A 14,102-nucleotide genomic window follows, 5' to 3' on the forward strand; every position below is an offset into this window, starting at 1 on the left:
ACTGTTGGCGATAAACCGCGTCAACAGTATCATTTGCTAATAAGCTATTTATGGTAACTTGTTAATTATGAGAGTAACCTTTTATACTATATCATAGTTTATTAGTTTCTAAAATAGGCTTGAAGGTAATGTAAAAGTCTCTTAAATAATAAGACACTACAATATAACCTAAAAGTAAAACTAAGTTTTTTAAAGTAACTAATTGGTTCATTAAAAAAAAAAAACTAATCGGTTTCTAAAGATAATCATTTTTTCAACAAACAGGCTTGAAAGTAACCAAAATGTATCTAAACTATAAATGAAACTTTTTTATAAAAAAGTAACAAATTGGTATCTTATAGGCATCATAAGTGACCAAAATGTTACTTTTGTAAAACCCAAAAAAAAAATTAGGATTATGAGATTTTTTCCATTTCAGGTATATTATTTTAGAAATCTAGTATTTTTTGATGACATGGCAAGATATTTTTGTAAATAAAATTTGTTGAGGTATTTGGTAATTATTTTATATTTTAAGTATATTTATGAAAAAATCCATATTAAGAAGGTAATTAGACTATTTTACTACAAAATTAAAAACATAAATATTTACTTACTTCATAAAACTTTAAGGGTGACTTTTGAACCAAGCCCATATAGAATTTGAAAAATCTTTGTTGAGCTAAACCTACCATCTCAGACATCGAGTTACATAAAATTCAACCCAAGAAGAATAAAGCCTACTATGCTATGTGAGTTACAGGCCTAAGGTAGACCCACTATGCTGAGAAAAAAAAAACTATTAAATTTAAAGTTTTTAGCAAAAAAAATCTAAACAAATACTAGGAGCTTCAAACAAATAATTGTTGTTGTAACATTGACGCGCATTAATTCTTTCGAACTATATATTTTAAGTTATCAAATCATAATTAAATTTCTTCATAGCAATATATATGTATGTAGAAATATACCAATTTCTTATATGAATTACATTTTTCTTGTACAAATACATTTGTACCCATATAGATTTTACTTCACTTTATATACTACCTAAATTGTGTTATATAATTTTGACCAAAATTGTATATTCATCAATTATTCTTGACGAATTTAATAATATAATGTTTGTTATTTCATATTAATTTATCGGATATGCAAACGTTTATTATTATCAACAATAATTTCATAATATAATAATTCACATATTGACAAAATTTATAGCTATTTAACATATATATTATTTATATGTATCATAGAACGGCTTCAAAGATTCAATTATAATCAAATTTATTATAATCAAATTTGTTATGTTTATAACTTCTTCGCGAAGCAATGTCTCTTCTACAACACCACTTTTATTTACAGGTATCATTTTCAATTTATCAATACTTTACTATGTTAGAGTATCTCCATGATAATAAGAAAAAAAACGGATTTATTTTAATTAATGCAAAATTAGATTAGACCAAATATGATTTTTCAAAATTTACAAACCAATAAAAAGAGAAGATAAAATTAAGGAATTTGATAAACAGGGTTAACTTATTATAGGATTGTTCTCACCTATTTCGCTCGTAAAATAAGAGATGAAATAATAAAAATCAGACATGTAATTCTGCTGTTAATTCAATCCTAATGAATTCTGTTATTCAATTTTCAAGAATTACGATCGCCCTTGACCAAACTTTTTTTTTTGTACTAATATCTATAATTAAGGTTTAGTCCTTTAGTTGTTAGTTCTTACCAAGTAATTCAGGATCTTAGTTGGGCGCTCTTACACACACAAAGATATCTGATACCACAACAGCTTACAGGGAAGAGAAAATAGGGACGCCTGGCAGAGTAGCACCGGCATCTACAATAAATACATTTCCAGAAACATATACTGAGGAATCATGAATCAAATATCGAACTAGCGATGTCAATGCTGGATCGGAGGTGCCGAATGTTCTTAAAGGGACAGTTTTGGCAGCCACATTGGACAGCCAATCTTTCTGCATCAGTCCCTGTGTTATCTCAGACTTGAAAAGCCCCGGTGAGATTGCATTCACTCTGATCTTGTGTGCCCCCAATTCAACGGCCATAACCTGTCAGTCATTTCTCATGTTATTCTAATAGTAAGGTTCAACACCAGTCTTCTTTTTTTTCTTGGTACTAAAGAAATCAGTACAGTATAATGTAAACAGCACTTTGAGCATATTAGCTCACTTTTGTTTTTATAAGATTTTATTTAGTGGGACTTTAACCCAGCCACTAAAGTAAAGCTACCCTCCTCAAGTGGCAGCTCACTTTCATTATTCCCTAATTTTTTTTCATACTTGTTATGATTTCACAAGAAACGGTCAACGCAAAGATGTCATATTTAATAAGCAAATGCAAAGAATTGTTTTCATATACCCAAAATATCATTTGCTGCCAAAAAAATCAAAGCAAGTCAACAATAGTCATTTTTTATTTATTTATATACAAAGTTAAGTTACAGGACATTACCCTTGTCAACGAATTCAGACCAGCCTTCGAGGAAGCATAGGCAGCAGCACCAGGCAACTGCCCACGACTAAGACCAGCAATAGAAGAAATGTTAATGACTGCTCCTCCCCGACCTCCATCGCGCATCCGTATACAAACATATTTTGACACCAACCACGTCCCCGTCAAGTTTGTTTTCATAACGTTGTTCCATTCCTCCTCCGACAAATCCAAGGGAGATCTGACATTACCTAAGCAATACAAACATTATACATAAATTAGCAACCTTAAACTTCAATTACAGGTATTAATTATAAAACTTTTAATAATACCAAAATTGTCTTTACACTTCAGAGGCTATGTTAATGTTAAAATTCAAGAGAGAAAAGAGGAACAAGATACAACTACAGATATATATACATATATATATATATGTATACATGCCAAAGCTTAATTCAGGTACAAGAAATTATATAAATCTAACAGTGTATACACTGATAAACTTAATATATCTAAATAGGTCTAGTTAAATATCCAAGTTGACCAAGTCCTTGATCTATCCGAGTAACTCTATTACAGGTGACGGTGTTCCAATCACAATACCAATCATCACAACTCTAAATCCACCTCAATGAGCGCTAGCCCAAGTTCGCTCTGATGTGATTTAGAACAAATACTTATTCGACGCTTATATCTCAAAGCCCTTAACCACAAAAGTACTCTCAATTACAGAAATTCAATATGTATCCTAACTCTATTCGACGGGAATTCCCAACACCGAATTTCTTAATTTATTATTAATCAAGACCATTTGTAGTTTCTTCAACAAAGTTAAAAGTTTTATTTTCTGCAACTACACTATTTTTCTCTTTTGCTCGTACTGAAACCGTAATTTTACTGCAAAAAACAATATTTAAAATCCCTAAAATCTAACCTTACAAGCATCAGTAACCCCATTATAATTCAAACAAGGGTTTAAAGCTTATCAGTCTTCCATGAAAGACAAGTATATTGTAATTTGTAAGAGCAGTAACCAAAAGACTTCCCTCTAGGCTATTCCCAACTACTTTTCATACATAAATAATAAAAGTTATAAAACCAAGTAATCGAAATGGATTGAGATAAACCACTAGACAAAATTCCAGCTCAGTTTGTAAACTTTTTAGCATACCAAATAGAGTAAAAAACAACGAGTTGTATAATAAGAGTAAAGATTAACCTCTGATTCCGGCATTGTTAACCAAAGCATCAATTCGCCCAAACGCCTCCCAAGCCCTCTGTACGGATTTCTCTATTGTCGGTCCTTCGGCGCACACATCAAGCTCAACTGCCATAGATCTGACGCTTCCCTTAGAAGACGACGGAGTCGATAGAGTGAGGCCATTAATTTCGTCACACAGGGACTTAAGGCGATCAACGCGACGAGCGGCGGCAACGACGTGGCAACCGGCTTTGGCGAGATCGAGACAAAAGTCGCGGCCGAGACCAGAGGAAGCGCCGGTCACCAGCACGACCTTGCCCAGAAGGTCCAGCCATGGCTCCATGTTGTCCGACAATGCTTGGCTCGCCATTGCTAAACTTTTTATTGACTCGGAAAATTCTAAGGACAATGAAAAAATAACATATATTTATATATTTGGAAAATTATGAGTCATGATAGGTCAAAGGCCTCTGCCTAGGCCCACTTGAAACGTGTCAAATTTCATACAAAAATATTATTTTATTATAGTTTTTTTTAAATATTTTCTTTTAGTGAAACTAAGACCACTTAAAAAAAAAAAAACAAATTTCATATAAGAGAATATAAAATCAATACATTAGTCTCAAATGGGAAAATTTACTCTATCTAAGTGAACTCATCATCCATTTAAGTAGGAGTGCATATATGATCCGAAAAACGCAAGCCCACAAACCTGGTCCTGAATAGGATCAGATCAAGTTCAGATTTTGATATACAACTATTCAGGTTTGGATTTTAATATATTATCATTCGGACTCGCGTTTAAACCTGAAATCTAAAACTGTATTAAAAAAATAATTATATATATAATAGTTATACCGTAATATCCACCTAGTTGTCCATCTATTTCTCTTACTCACGATCCCTCTCTCTGAGAGTCTCTCTCATGATTTCTCTCCCTTTCTATCAGACTCTCACTCACGATCCCCCACTCTCTCTCAGACTCTCACGATTCCTCTCTCTCCCTCTTTCATCTCTTTTTTCCTCTCATCTTACTCTCTTTGTCTACTCTAAAGTCTAACCAATCCGGCCGCCCATCACTTTCTCTCTCTCACGGTTTATAGTGTTTCTTTCGGCAACACAAGTAATTTTTGCTTCCTTGGTTAGTTTTTTTGTTGCTGCATTTCAGTTCTTAAATGTGAATAATGGGGTATCATTGTTACTTTTTTCCACTCTCAGATCTATGTTTTTTGTTTATATTTAATTGTTAAAAATTTTCTATGGATTTTTAATCTTATTTTTTTATTTTATTTTGTTAAGTTGTTGTTTATATGTTGATGATCTGTAAATGTGAGAATTGTATACATATTTTTGTTGAGACATTGTATGTAACAAATCTGAGTTTTTATTTTGTAAATTGTGAATATTGTTTTGCTTCATTTTCTTTTGTACATGTATAAATGTTTTATTTAGTTTCTTTTCATAAAATTGGTTGGGGATTTTGTTTTATTTCTTAGGTTAGTGATATTGGCTCAAGCAAAGTTTTAATCTTTTTATCTTATCGAATTTATTGAAGTTTTTTTATGAGTTGTGTATTTTTTTTATTAACGTCATATAGTTACTAGTTAGTTTATATTTTTTTTCAAATTAATTACGATTTTAAAATTCAAACTAATATAGCATAATAAAACCATATTAGAATTTAGGTCCAAAGCCTAAGTTACAATTTTGAATTGCATAACAAAACTAATTAAAAAAAAAAGGTCCAAAGCCTTTTTAATTTAAAAAAAATATATGATACAAATGAATTTAAATTTAATTGATTGAATATTTTAATTATAATCAAAATGAAGAGGCCCAACTGTTGGGAATTGCGCCCTTGAAAGCATATGTATTGGATACTTTTTTATGAAATAAATAATTAAAATGAATTTTTGCATATATTGATTGTTTATTATTATTATTTGAATAATATTATATGAATATGAGAAAATTCTCAAATTTATTATTGTGACTACAATCTTGTATTGATACGAGATGATTAAGATTGTAATGAACGAATTTAAATATTTCGCAGTAAAACAAAGTTATATAGAATCTTTGGATTAAATAATAGAAGTATGGTTCACTAATATTATGAATACATGTCATAAAAATCTGGATTACTGACATAGTAGGACATCTTAGTGGATGTATTTTATATAAAGTGGTTATACATGAACAGGACACGATATGTTGTTAGTACTTAACTAAATAACTGTAGTGCACCAAAATTTTTTTTAGATTATTTAAAATTTTGTGCTTAATTTGATTTAAATGTTAAGTGTGATGAATTGTTTTATTTAAGTGTTGTTATTTTATTTAATTGTTTATTTGTTTTATTTGATTGTTTGTTATTTTATTTAATTGTTAGAAATGTTTTGGTTAATTAATTTAATAAGTGAATAATTGTGTAACATGTTATTTTACTATTAGTGTTACATTTTATTTAAGTGTGACAAATGAGGTAATTATGTGAGCTATGGTGGAATGCACTAAGGTGCATGATAGATAGTAATGCACCCTAGTGATTTAGTGTGTGCTAGTGCATGGTAGCATGGTGCACATGTGTAGATTTTCTACACATTTTATGTTTCCTTATTTTAGATTTATTTGGGTAATTTATTTATAAAAAAAAAAAGAGGGAAAAGAAGAGGGAAATAGGAAGTGGGCGTGTGACCTAGTGGGAAAGGAATAATTTCCTTAAGATGGTAAAAATCAAAACTTGAAGACCATGATCATTTGGGGATAGGCATGATCACATTTTATTCCCTTGTATCTTTTTGCAATAAAGAGAAATTAAGAAAAATAAAAGAGAAATGGAAACTTACCTTATTATTGTTTGGGGAGACTTTATGGGAGGATTTGTGATAAAGGGGCTATGAAAGGAGAGAAGAGCCATTGCTCTTGTGTGTGTGTGTGGCTGCCGTGACCTAGAGAGAGAGAGAGAGAGTGTGGCGTGTAGAGAGAGAGAGAGAGAGAGAGGAAGAAAGAAAGAAAGGAAGAAGGAAGGAGAAAGTGAAGAGGAATCCCCTAGAGTATGTCTTCTTCTTTTTCTCTTTGCATAATCTTTTTTTGATAATATGATTTTGATTTGTGTTATTTTCTTGTGTGTGTTTGGGTTCTTCCTCCTCCTCATGGTGGCTTTCCCATAAAAACCCTAGGCTTGAACAAGGGTGTGGAGTTTGGGGTATTGATCTTTTGTGTTCTTGATTTTTACAATCAAGAGAGGTAATGGTCTTTTCCTTAGCCTTATATTGTTTTTGGTGGGTTGTATATGAGGTTTTGCTAATGGTGCTAATGGTTGATTTTGGTAGGATTGATGTATAAGATTTGGATTTTGTGAGAGTATGATTTGTGTTTAAGGGTTGTGATGTTGATTTTGCTATGCATAAAAAAATTGTAATAATCTATGAATACTTGTATGGTGATTTCGGCCTAGGTACACCCAAGGGTGTTCTTGATATGTTGTGTGATTTACAATATATTTGATCCATGTTTTAGGACCTATGATATGTGGGTAAGAGAATAAGTGGTAATCTTGATATTTTGATCATGAAATTTTGTTAGATGCATGTTATATTTTGAATGATTAAATTATGAGATGCATGAAAATAATGATAGAAATATGCTAGGTTAATATAAGGCATATGTGAATATGGTGCTTATAAATTTACTATATGCTATTTTATTGATAATGTTTTGTTGGTTTTCATGGAATTGCAACAAATGGTTTTTAAAAGGATTCATGTGATTATGTTAGTGATATTAGAATCATGCATATTATAAGAGCATAATGAGATTTTAAGCATGAATGATTTTATGTAATTTTTAAGACAAAAGTTAAGTTTTACAAAGAATTAAGCTTGCTGTTTTTTTCAAAATAATTGAGTAAAAGTTGATAAAAAGATGAGTTGCATGCATAAATAATTTTCTTGATGAATGTGTTAATTTTTATGAAATTAAAAAAAAAAAGATTTTAAGTCTCATGTTATGATATTTTACCCAATTAATTTCCTACAGAATTTTTATTGAATTTTGAGAAAAAATGAGTTTATAAAATTGAATATGGTGATTTTAATGATAAAAAAATGGTTGCTGGAATTTTGTAATAAAATATGAAGTAAGTTTCACTAAAAATGAATTTGATTAATTTTTTGAATAAATTATTTTTCCTAAGTTATGGTAATATTGAAAAATGATATTTTAATGGTATGAATACATATTTTGATAAATAATGATTTTTCTTTATTTTGATTGAGAAAAATATTTAGACTCTATTTATTTGTGATTTTTGAATAAAATAAATAGTGGCTGAAAGTTTGTTTTAAAAAGGTTAACAATTGTTATTAAATTGTCACATATGGGTTTTTTACTACTTAAAAACTAAGTCTTAAATAAATTAAATCAAAATGTATTTTTCCACACTTAAAATATATTTTTCACATCATTTTTGTAACACAATGATAAAATATATTTTTCTAAAGAAACATATTAAAATATGTATTTTAATTAAATACAAGCTTGTTGGGTAATTCTTGATAAATTATTATTTATTTAATGAAAATGTCACATATTTTATTTTGAGCTAAAATAAAATAAATTTATAAAATAAAATAAAGTTTTTGAGAAATTTAATCAACTTAGAACTTTTAAGAAAATGAAGCATATAATATGTCTATTGATTTTAAAATAATAAAAGAAATGTAGAATTATCGTTTTTGAAAACGTCTTTATTACGCAACATTCCCACGTATGCATGTTACATGCAAATAAACTTTTACGTCCAGAATCATGATTATTAATCAACTATGTAATTTTTATAAAGCAATCATGTTAGTAAAATGGGTAGAACGGGCATTATTCTTTTGGCGATAATTGCATGTTTTAGTGTAACTGTTATCATGAGTGCATGGCCCATGCACACATGAGTTGTATGGAAGGGCAAAATAGTAATTTTATGAACCTAAGAAACGTTATTTTGATTATGATATAGGCTCGTTGAAAAGATTGTGAAATTCTTAGCTTGGACCTGAGGTAAGGAAGTTAGATAGATTTTATGATTTTATGCTATGAATGGTAAGGCTGTTATATGAATGAACTGTTATGAAATTATGAATGCCTTAATGTGATGATCTGTTGAATGTGATATGTGTATGGATGTTAGATACATCAAACAGAATGCGATGTTAGATACATCAAACAGATTTCGATGTCAGATACATCGAACGAGTTACTAAGGACATTGAGACGTGACTCCTAGGGCGGACGCGCCGAGGTTATTCAAGGACCAGTGATCTCCTGTTTACCTCATAGGGTGACATGGACAACTAGCGTTCCATGCTCATCATGTATGCTGTATGATTGTGATATGATGATATGTCACATTTATGTTATGATATGTTGATATGTCACATTTATGTTATGATATGTTGATATGTCACATTTATGTTATGATATGTTGATATGTTACGATTATGTTATGATATACCATGATGTTTTTAGATGAACGTTAGTGTTTGGTTGTTTGTTGTTTTTCTTACTTGCTTATTTGCTTGTACTTCCTTACTGGGCTTTTAGCTCACCCCCTTACTTTCCTTCCAGGTAGGAAATAGGATTTCTCTATGGCACGCGTGGTGACGTGAGGAGTTCTTCATCATGGGGTGTATGGCGTGGGGCAATCCTATGGACGATAAAACGATCAACGTGGAACGCCATTTAAATTATGTTTTGTTTTAAGAGACTTTCCTAAAATTATCAGTGGGACTCTGTTATTTAAATTATTTGGTTTCTTGAACCTTGCATAAAAACCTATGTTTTATTTTAAACTTATGGCGCCAACTTGCATGATTTTAAATAAGTCCCCCTGAGACTTTAATAATGGATGGTATTCTTTTATAAATTACGTTATGCGAATGTTTTGTAAGTATTAGTCTAGGGCGTTCTTTACAATAACCTCTCTTTTATAAGTATTAATTAAACATATCAATAAGATGATCATATAAAAATTGATCTTAATCCTGAAGTTATTATGAACTCATGTTTAAGTCATTTGGGTTCTTTGATTCGCTCGTTATGATTTGTTAAAATGAATAGGCTGAAAAACTTTTGATTTGGGAACTCATTGGTGTAAATGGTTGGTGACATAATATAAAAATATGGAATATACCTTTCCGAGAGAGAATTGAATAATGGTTCTCTTAAGGGTTAGCTTTTGGAACTGAAAGATTATTGAGCTCAAATTCATAAATTAGTTTATTAATTAACCTTCACTAGTAAAGTTAGTGGTACTTAAAGACACAAGATATAATTGTTGAATGCATTTTTCGTTATCAACTTAATAACATAATGTGGATGCTAAAAATTCACTAAGAAAAAAAGGTTTGGTCCTTTATTGAAGTAAACGGCTAAGGGGCACCGAAGGCTTCAAGTACATGATAGAGACAGAAGGTTATTACATGCCACCAAGAGGCCACACATTTTCGAGGCCCCATGCCTCACGAGGTCACTCCACACCCTTGGGAGGCAAATACGAGAAGCCCTTGTCTCACGCACATGCCTCCAGGCCGCATCCCCTAACGAGACGCCTCCATCTCGCGCGCATGGCCGCTAGTCGTGCCTCTCGCGAGACACCTCCATCTCGCGCACATGGCTCCCAGTCGTGCCCCTCGCGAGATACCTCCCTTTCGCATGCATGGCTCCTAGTTGTGCCCCTTGCGAGATGCCTCCAGTACAACTAGTGCATGCGCGAGGAGCACGTGGAGACAATGTTTCGCTATCCAGGGTGCTGCCGATGCCCAAGAGGATGAGAAGCTCGAGGCGGGGATAGGGTCTTCTTCTATGCCTCAAGGTAAATCCCCCATAATCATTTTTCATGGTGAGCATGTAGGGGGGGGGGGGGGAGTTAGTCCCGACCATAAATGGATTTCACCATCACTCCTCGAGTGTAGGCAGGTCTCAAAGCGCCAATGGACGGAGGAGGAGTTCTAAGACTACCAATACTTAATTGATGTATTCCTTCGCCACCCAAATAGAAGACTTCACTCCCGATGATTTGTGCATCTGGACAATGTGACGTCCATGCATGCAGTGTGGTTTTGTCAATATGAGACAAAATCCACACAGGAGATGGGCCTACTAATCTGAGAATTTTCCCACCCCATTCTTCACCTGGGGGAGCCTTATAGCAGTGGGGCTCCCGAGGAGAATCTACGCTCTTATTATTTTCTTGCATGCATTTGTCATTTTTTTTTCTATCTTTCTTTCCCTCCGAGTACTAACTGGCTCCTTTTCTTTTGCAGAAAACACGGGCATGTCCAAGTTTATTCATGAAAAATGTGACAGGGTGTTGGGGCCATATCAAGTTCAAGTCCTGACAACATCAAGGGTGGAGCCTCCACCCTGGTGGTTGTTCCTCCAGCCTCGACAGTGCCTGCGGCTGCTCTACTGGTCCTTTCCTCGGGATTAGTGGTGTCTGAAGAGGTCATTAACCTAGAGGGTTCCCCTACACGTGATGAGGGGCCTTCTAGAAAGGGAAAGGAAGTCCATTCCTCATAGGTGCCTGGAAGTCCTCCAGCCAGAACACCTCGCCTCGTCATCTTCCCTGAGCACTACGAAGGGGAAGAGTTGGAGAGGCACAAGTGAGTGGTTGAGTACTTCAACGCTCCCATTGACGAGGGGAATGAGGACTTCACAGTCATGGCAGAGTATCTGCACAAAGATAAACCACAAACTTTGCTACTGCCTTTCATCTGGGAAGAGCTGGAGCCCCTCCTTTTGGGGAGGGTTGGTGACCGAACAACCCCATTGGTGGCGAAGCTCCTTCAAGGTCTTGTGGGGTCTATCTAAAAGAAGTCATTTCGCAGCTTCGCCCACTGTGGCAGTGATAAGGAGATATCACTCCTCGTCGTCTGTCACTACACCACCCTGTGGGTAAGTATCACTTGAACTTTCATATTCCCTTTTTTAGCCAAGTCCTTTCTTGAAGATAACTATTTTTGTTGTGCAGGCCGCGTCATTTTGTCAGAGTCTTGGGGACGTCGTCACTATGATATATTTTGAGCTCAAGGAGCTCAGGGAGACCTCAGTTCCCCTGGAGGAGCACTTGCAGTGCCAGAAGGCCATGGAGGATGAGAAGACTCGTGCCTCCGAACTTGAGACCCAACTGGCGATGGAGCGGTCCAAGCTGCAAACTATTGAGGATACTTCCTTGAAGTCGGAGGATCTCATGATTGCTTAGGAGGAAATTTGCATCGCCCGTGAGGAGTCCTCCAAGCATTTGGTGGAGGCCACCAAAGCTCGAGAAGAGGCTGCGCAAGCGGCTTGGCGAGCCTAGGTAGCCGCCAAGGAGATCGAGGGCCTAAAGGTTCAAATTGAGGATCTGAAGCATCAAAATGTGGCGCTGACGAAGGAACTTGACATCATGGTCGAGGATATCATCTATGTTGCATGGAAAATCAACATGGAGATCGACCTAGCCTTCACGGGGAGCCCAACATAAGGATGCTGCTTGAGGAGCGTCTTCGGGCAGACGAGGCCACAGAGGCCAAGGCATGAGAGGTTGCAGCAGTAGGTAGGACTCCTAACGTTGACCCCATGATCGAACTCGTAATAGAGGTTACTTTGGGCGAGTAGGCCCTTATAATTTTTTATTTTTACTTTTGATAGGCATGCATGCCATTCACTTTTGGGGTACAAACAAGTTTATCGCTCGAGACCCCGAGCACAGTTGTAAATACTTTGGCCTTATGTCTTTTTGAATGGTTTTTGTTTGCACTATTCCTTTACCTTCATTGTTTTATCACTTGACACATATTTAGCTTTTAGTAATTGTGCAATTTGGTCTTACAAATTTGACAAGGTCTTAACGTCTAACTCAATGTAGCTTAATGCTACAAGAATTTTACACCTTAATCTGTCCACTATCCGTTGTAACGTCCAAAAATACCTAATAAGGCTTAGTGCCTTGATTAGGCTGCCTAGTTTACTTAATATTTATGTGATTATGTGAATTACATGAGTTATATTATAATATGACTGATTATGTATGTTTAAGTGTATTAAATGTGCTTATAAACTCGATATGTTAAAAATGACATTTTCGTAATTTTAACCCGCTGTGGGTATATCTGTAATTATATGTGCTATATGGTTGAGCCCACATTGTTATGTGGCTATATTTGAGATATTCGGCGGGAGTCGATCCTTTTGATCAAAGTAGTGGTAAAGTCATAATGGGGATAAATACCCGGCTAGGGGTGAGCCAAGGGGTATTTTGGTAATTTGGTGAATTATCGGGACTCATTAGAGTATGAGTCTTATTTAGGGAAAGATAGTGGTTGTAACGACCCAAATTTACTAATAAGGCTTAAGGGCCTTGATTAGTGTGCCGGGAGGGCATAATTGGAATATATGTGATTTAATGATTTAAAGCATGTTGTATGACTATTTGAATATCTGAGATGCATGACTATGTGTATTAGAATGCATGTAGGCCCTGATTAGGGTAGAAAGGGGTATAATTGTAATTTTGGCCCATTGCGGGCATAACTGTATATATATATATATGATCATTGTTGAGACCACATTATTATGTGGATATATCTGTGATCTGTGACTCGAGACGATCCTAGTGAGCAGTTTAGCGAAAAAGTCATGGCGGGGATTTATACCCAGCTCGGGGTGAGCCTGGGGGTATAAATGGGAATTTAGTGAGTACATTGGAGTCTATTTTGACATCGAGAAATATAATTGGTGATTAATTAAGTATCGGGAAGTAAGCGGGAAATATTAGAGACACTCGAGGGAATTAGCAGGAATTGGGTAAAATGACCAAAATTCCCCTAAGTGGATTGAAGGTTTAAAATTAAAAGGGAGGGCATAATGGTCATTTTTTTTGCAAGAGATAAGTATTATGAGGCTTTTTACTTAGTGGGAATTGTAGAAAAGGGTAGAAGGCTAAGGAAAGAAAGAAAAAGAAAAAGAGAGAAAACAGAGCAGTTTTTTTACCAAAGGGTCGGTTTGTGGTTCTCTCACCATTTCTCTTCAATTTTCTTGGAGCAAGACTCAGAAGGGAGCTAGGTTAGGCTGAGCAACAAGAGTACTAAGCTAAGCTTGAAGGGCTGGCAAAGGATTAGCAAGAACACATCAATATTTGAGGTAAGTCTTTAGAGTTTTCAGTTTCTGGTTTGGCTTGTTTAAGCTATGGTGTCTAAGTTGAGTTGATGGGAACTTTAGGGGAATTCAAGCCAAGGTTTGAGAAGGAGCAAGCTAAGGAGGTCTATAAGCTAACTCAAAGTCGAATTTCCATCAAAGGTATAAAATTCTAAGCTTTAAACTTTGAAGTTCTGACTGTTTTGCTGAGTTTCTGAAATCTATGAGCAACCATGGTGAATTTTGAGATTAGGGATGCATGTGATAGGGTTTTGAGTATTTG

At 34.4% G+C, this 14,102-nt stretch overlaps 1 protein-coding gene across 1 annotated transcript; it reads right to left on the reverse strand.

The window, feature by feature from the left end:
• Positions 1-1,592: 1,592 nt before the first annotated feature.
• Positions 1,593-4,054, reverse strand: LOC133823272 (uncharacterized). The gene is made up of 3 exons (XM_062255937.1): positions 3,668-4,054; positions 2,470-2,699; positions 1,593-2,066 (listed from the first exon to the last, which is right to left on the reverse strand). The coding sequence occupies exons 1-3, from the start codon at positions 4,017-4,019 to the stop codon at positions 1,788-1,790; spliced, it is 861 nt and encodes a 286-aa protein (XP_062111921.1). The 5' UTR covers positions 4,020-4,054; the 3' UTR covers positions 1,593-1,787.
• Between the last annotated feature and the right edge of the window lie 10,048 nt (positions 4,055-14,102).

This window comes from Humulus lupulus, chromosome 3 (genome assembly GCF_963169125.1).
Source record: "Humulus lupulus chromosome 3, drHumLupu1.1, whole genome shotgun sequence".
NCBI lineage: Eukaryota > Viridiplantae > Streptophyta > Magnoliopsida > Rosales > Cannabaceae > Humulus > Humulus lupulus.

Excerpts from the sequence above, each read along its gene's own strand:
- LOC133823272 (XM_062255937.1), bottom strand. The coding sequence starts at position 4,019 with ATGGCGAGCCAAGCATTGTCGGACAACATGGAGCCATGGCTGGACCTT. Across the intron at positions 2,700-3,667 it reads TAACAATGCCGGAATCAGAG|GTAATGTCAGATCTCCCTTG; the intron begins GTTAATCTTTAC and ends TGTATTGCTTAG. Across the intron at positions 2,067-2,469 it reads GTCTGAATTCGTTGACAAGG|GTTATGGCCGTTGAATTGGG; the intron begins GTAATGTCCTGT and ends AATGACTGACAG.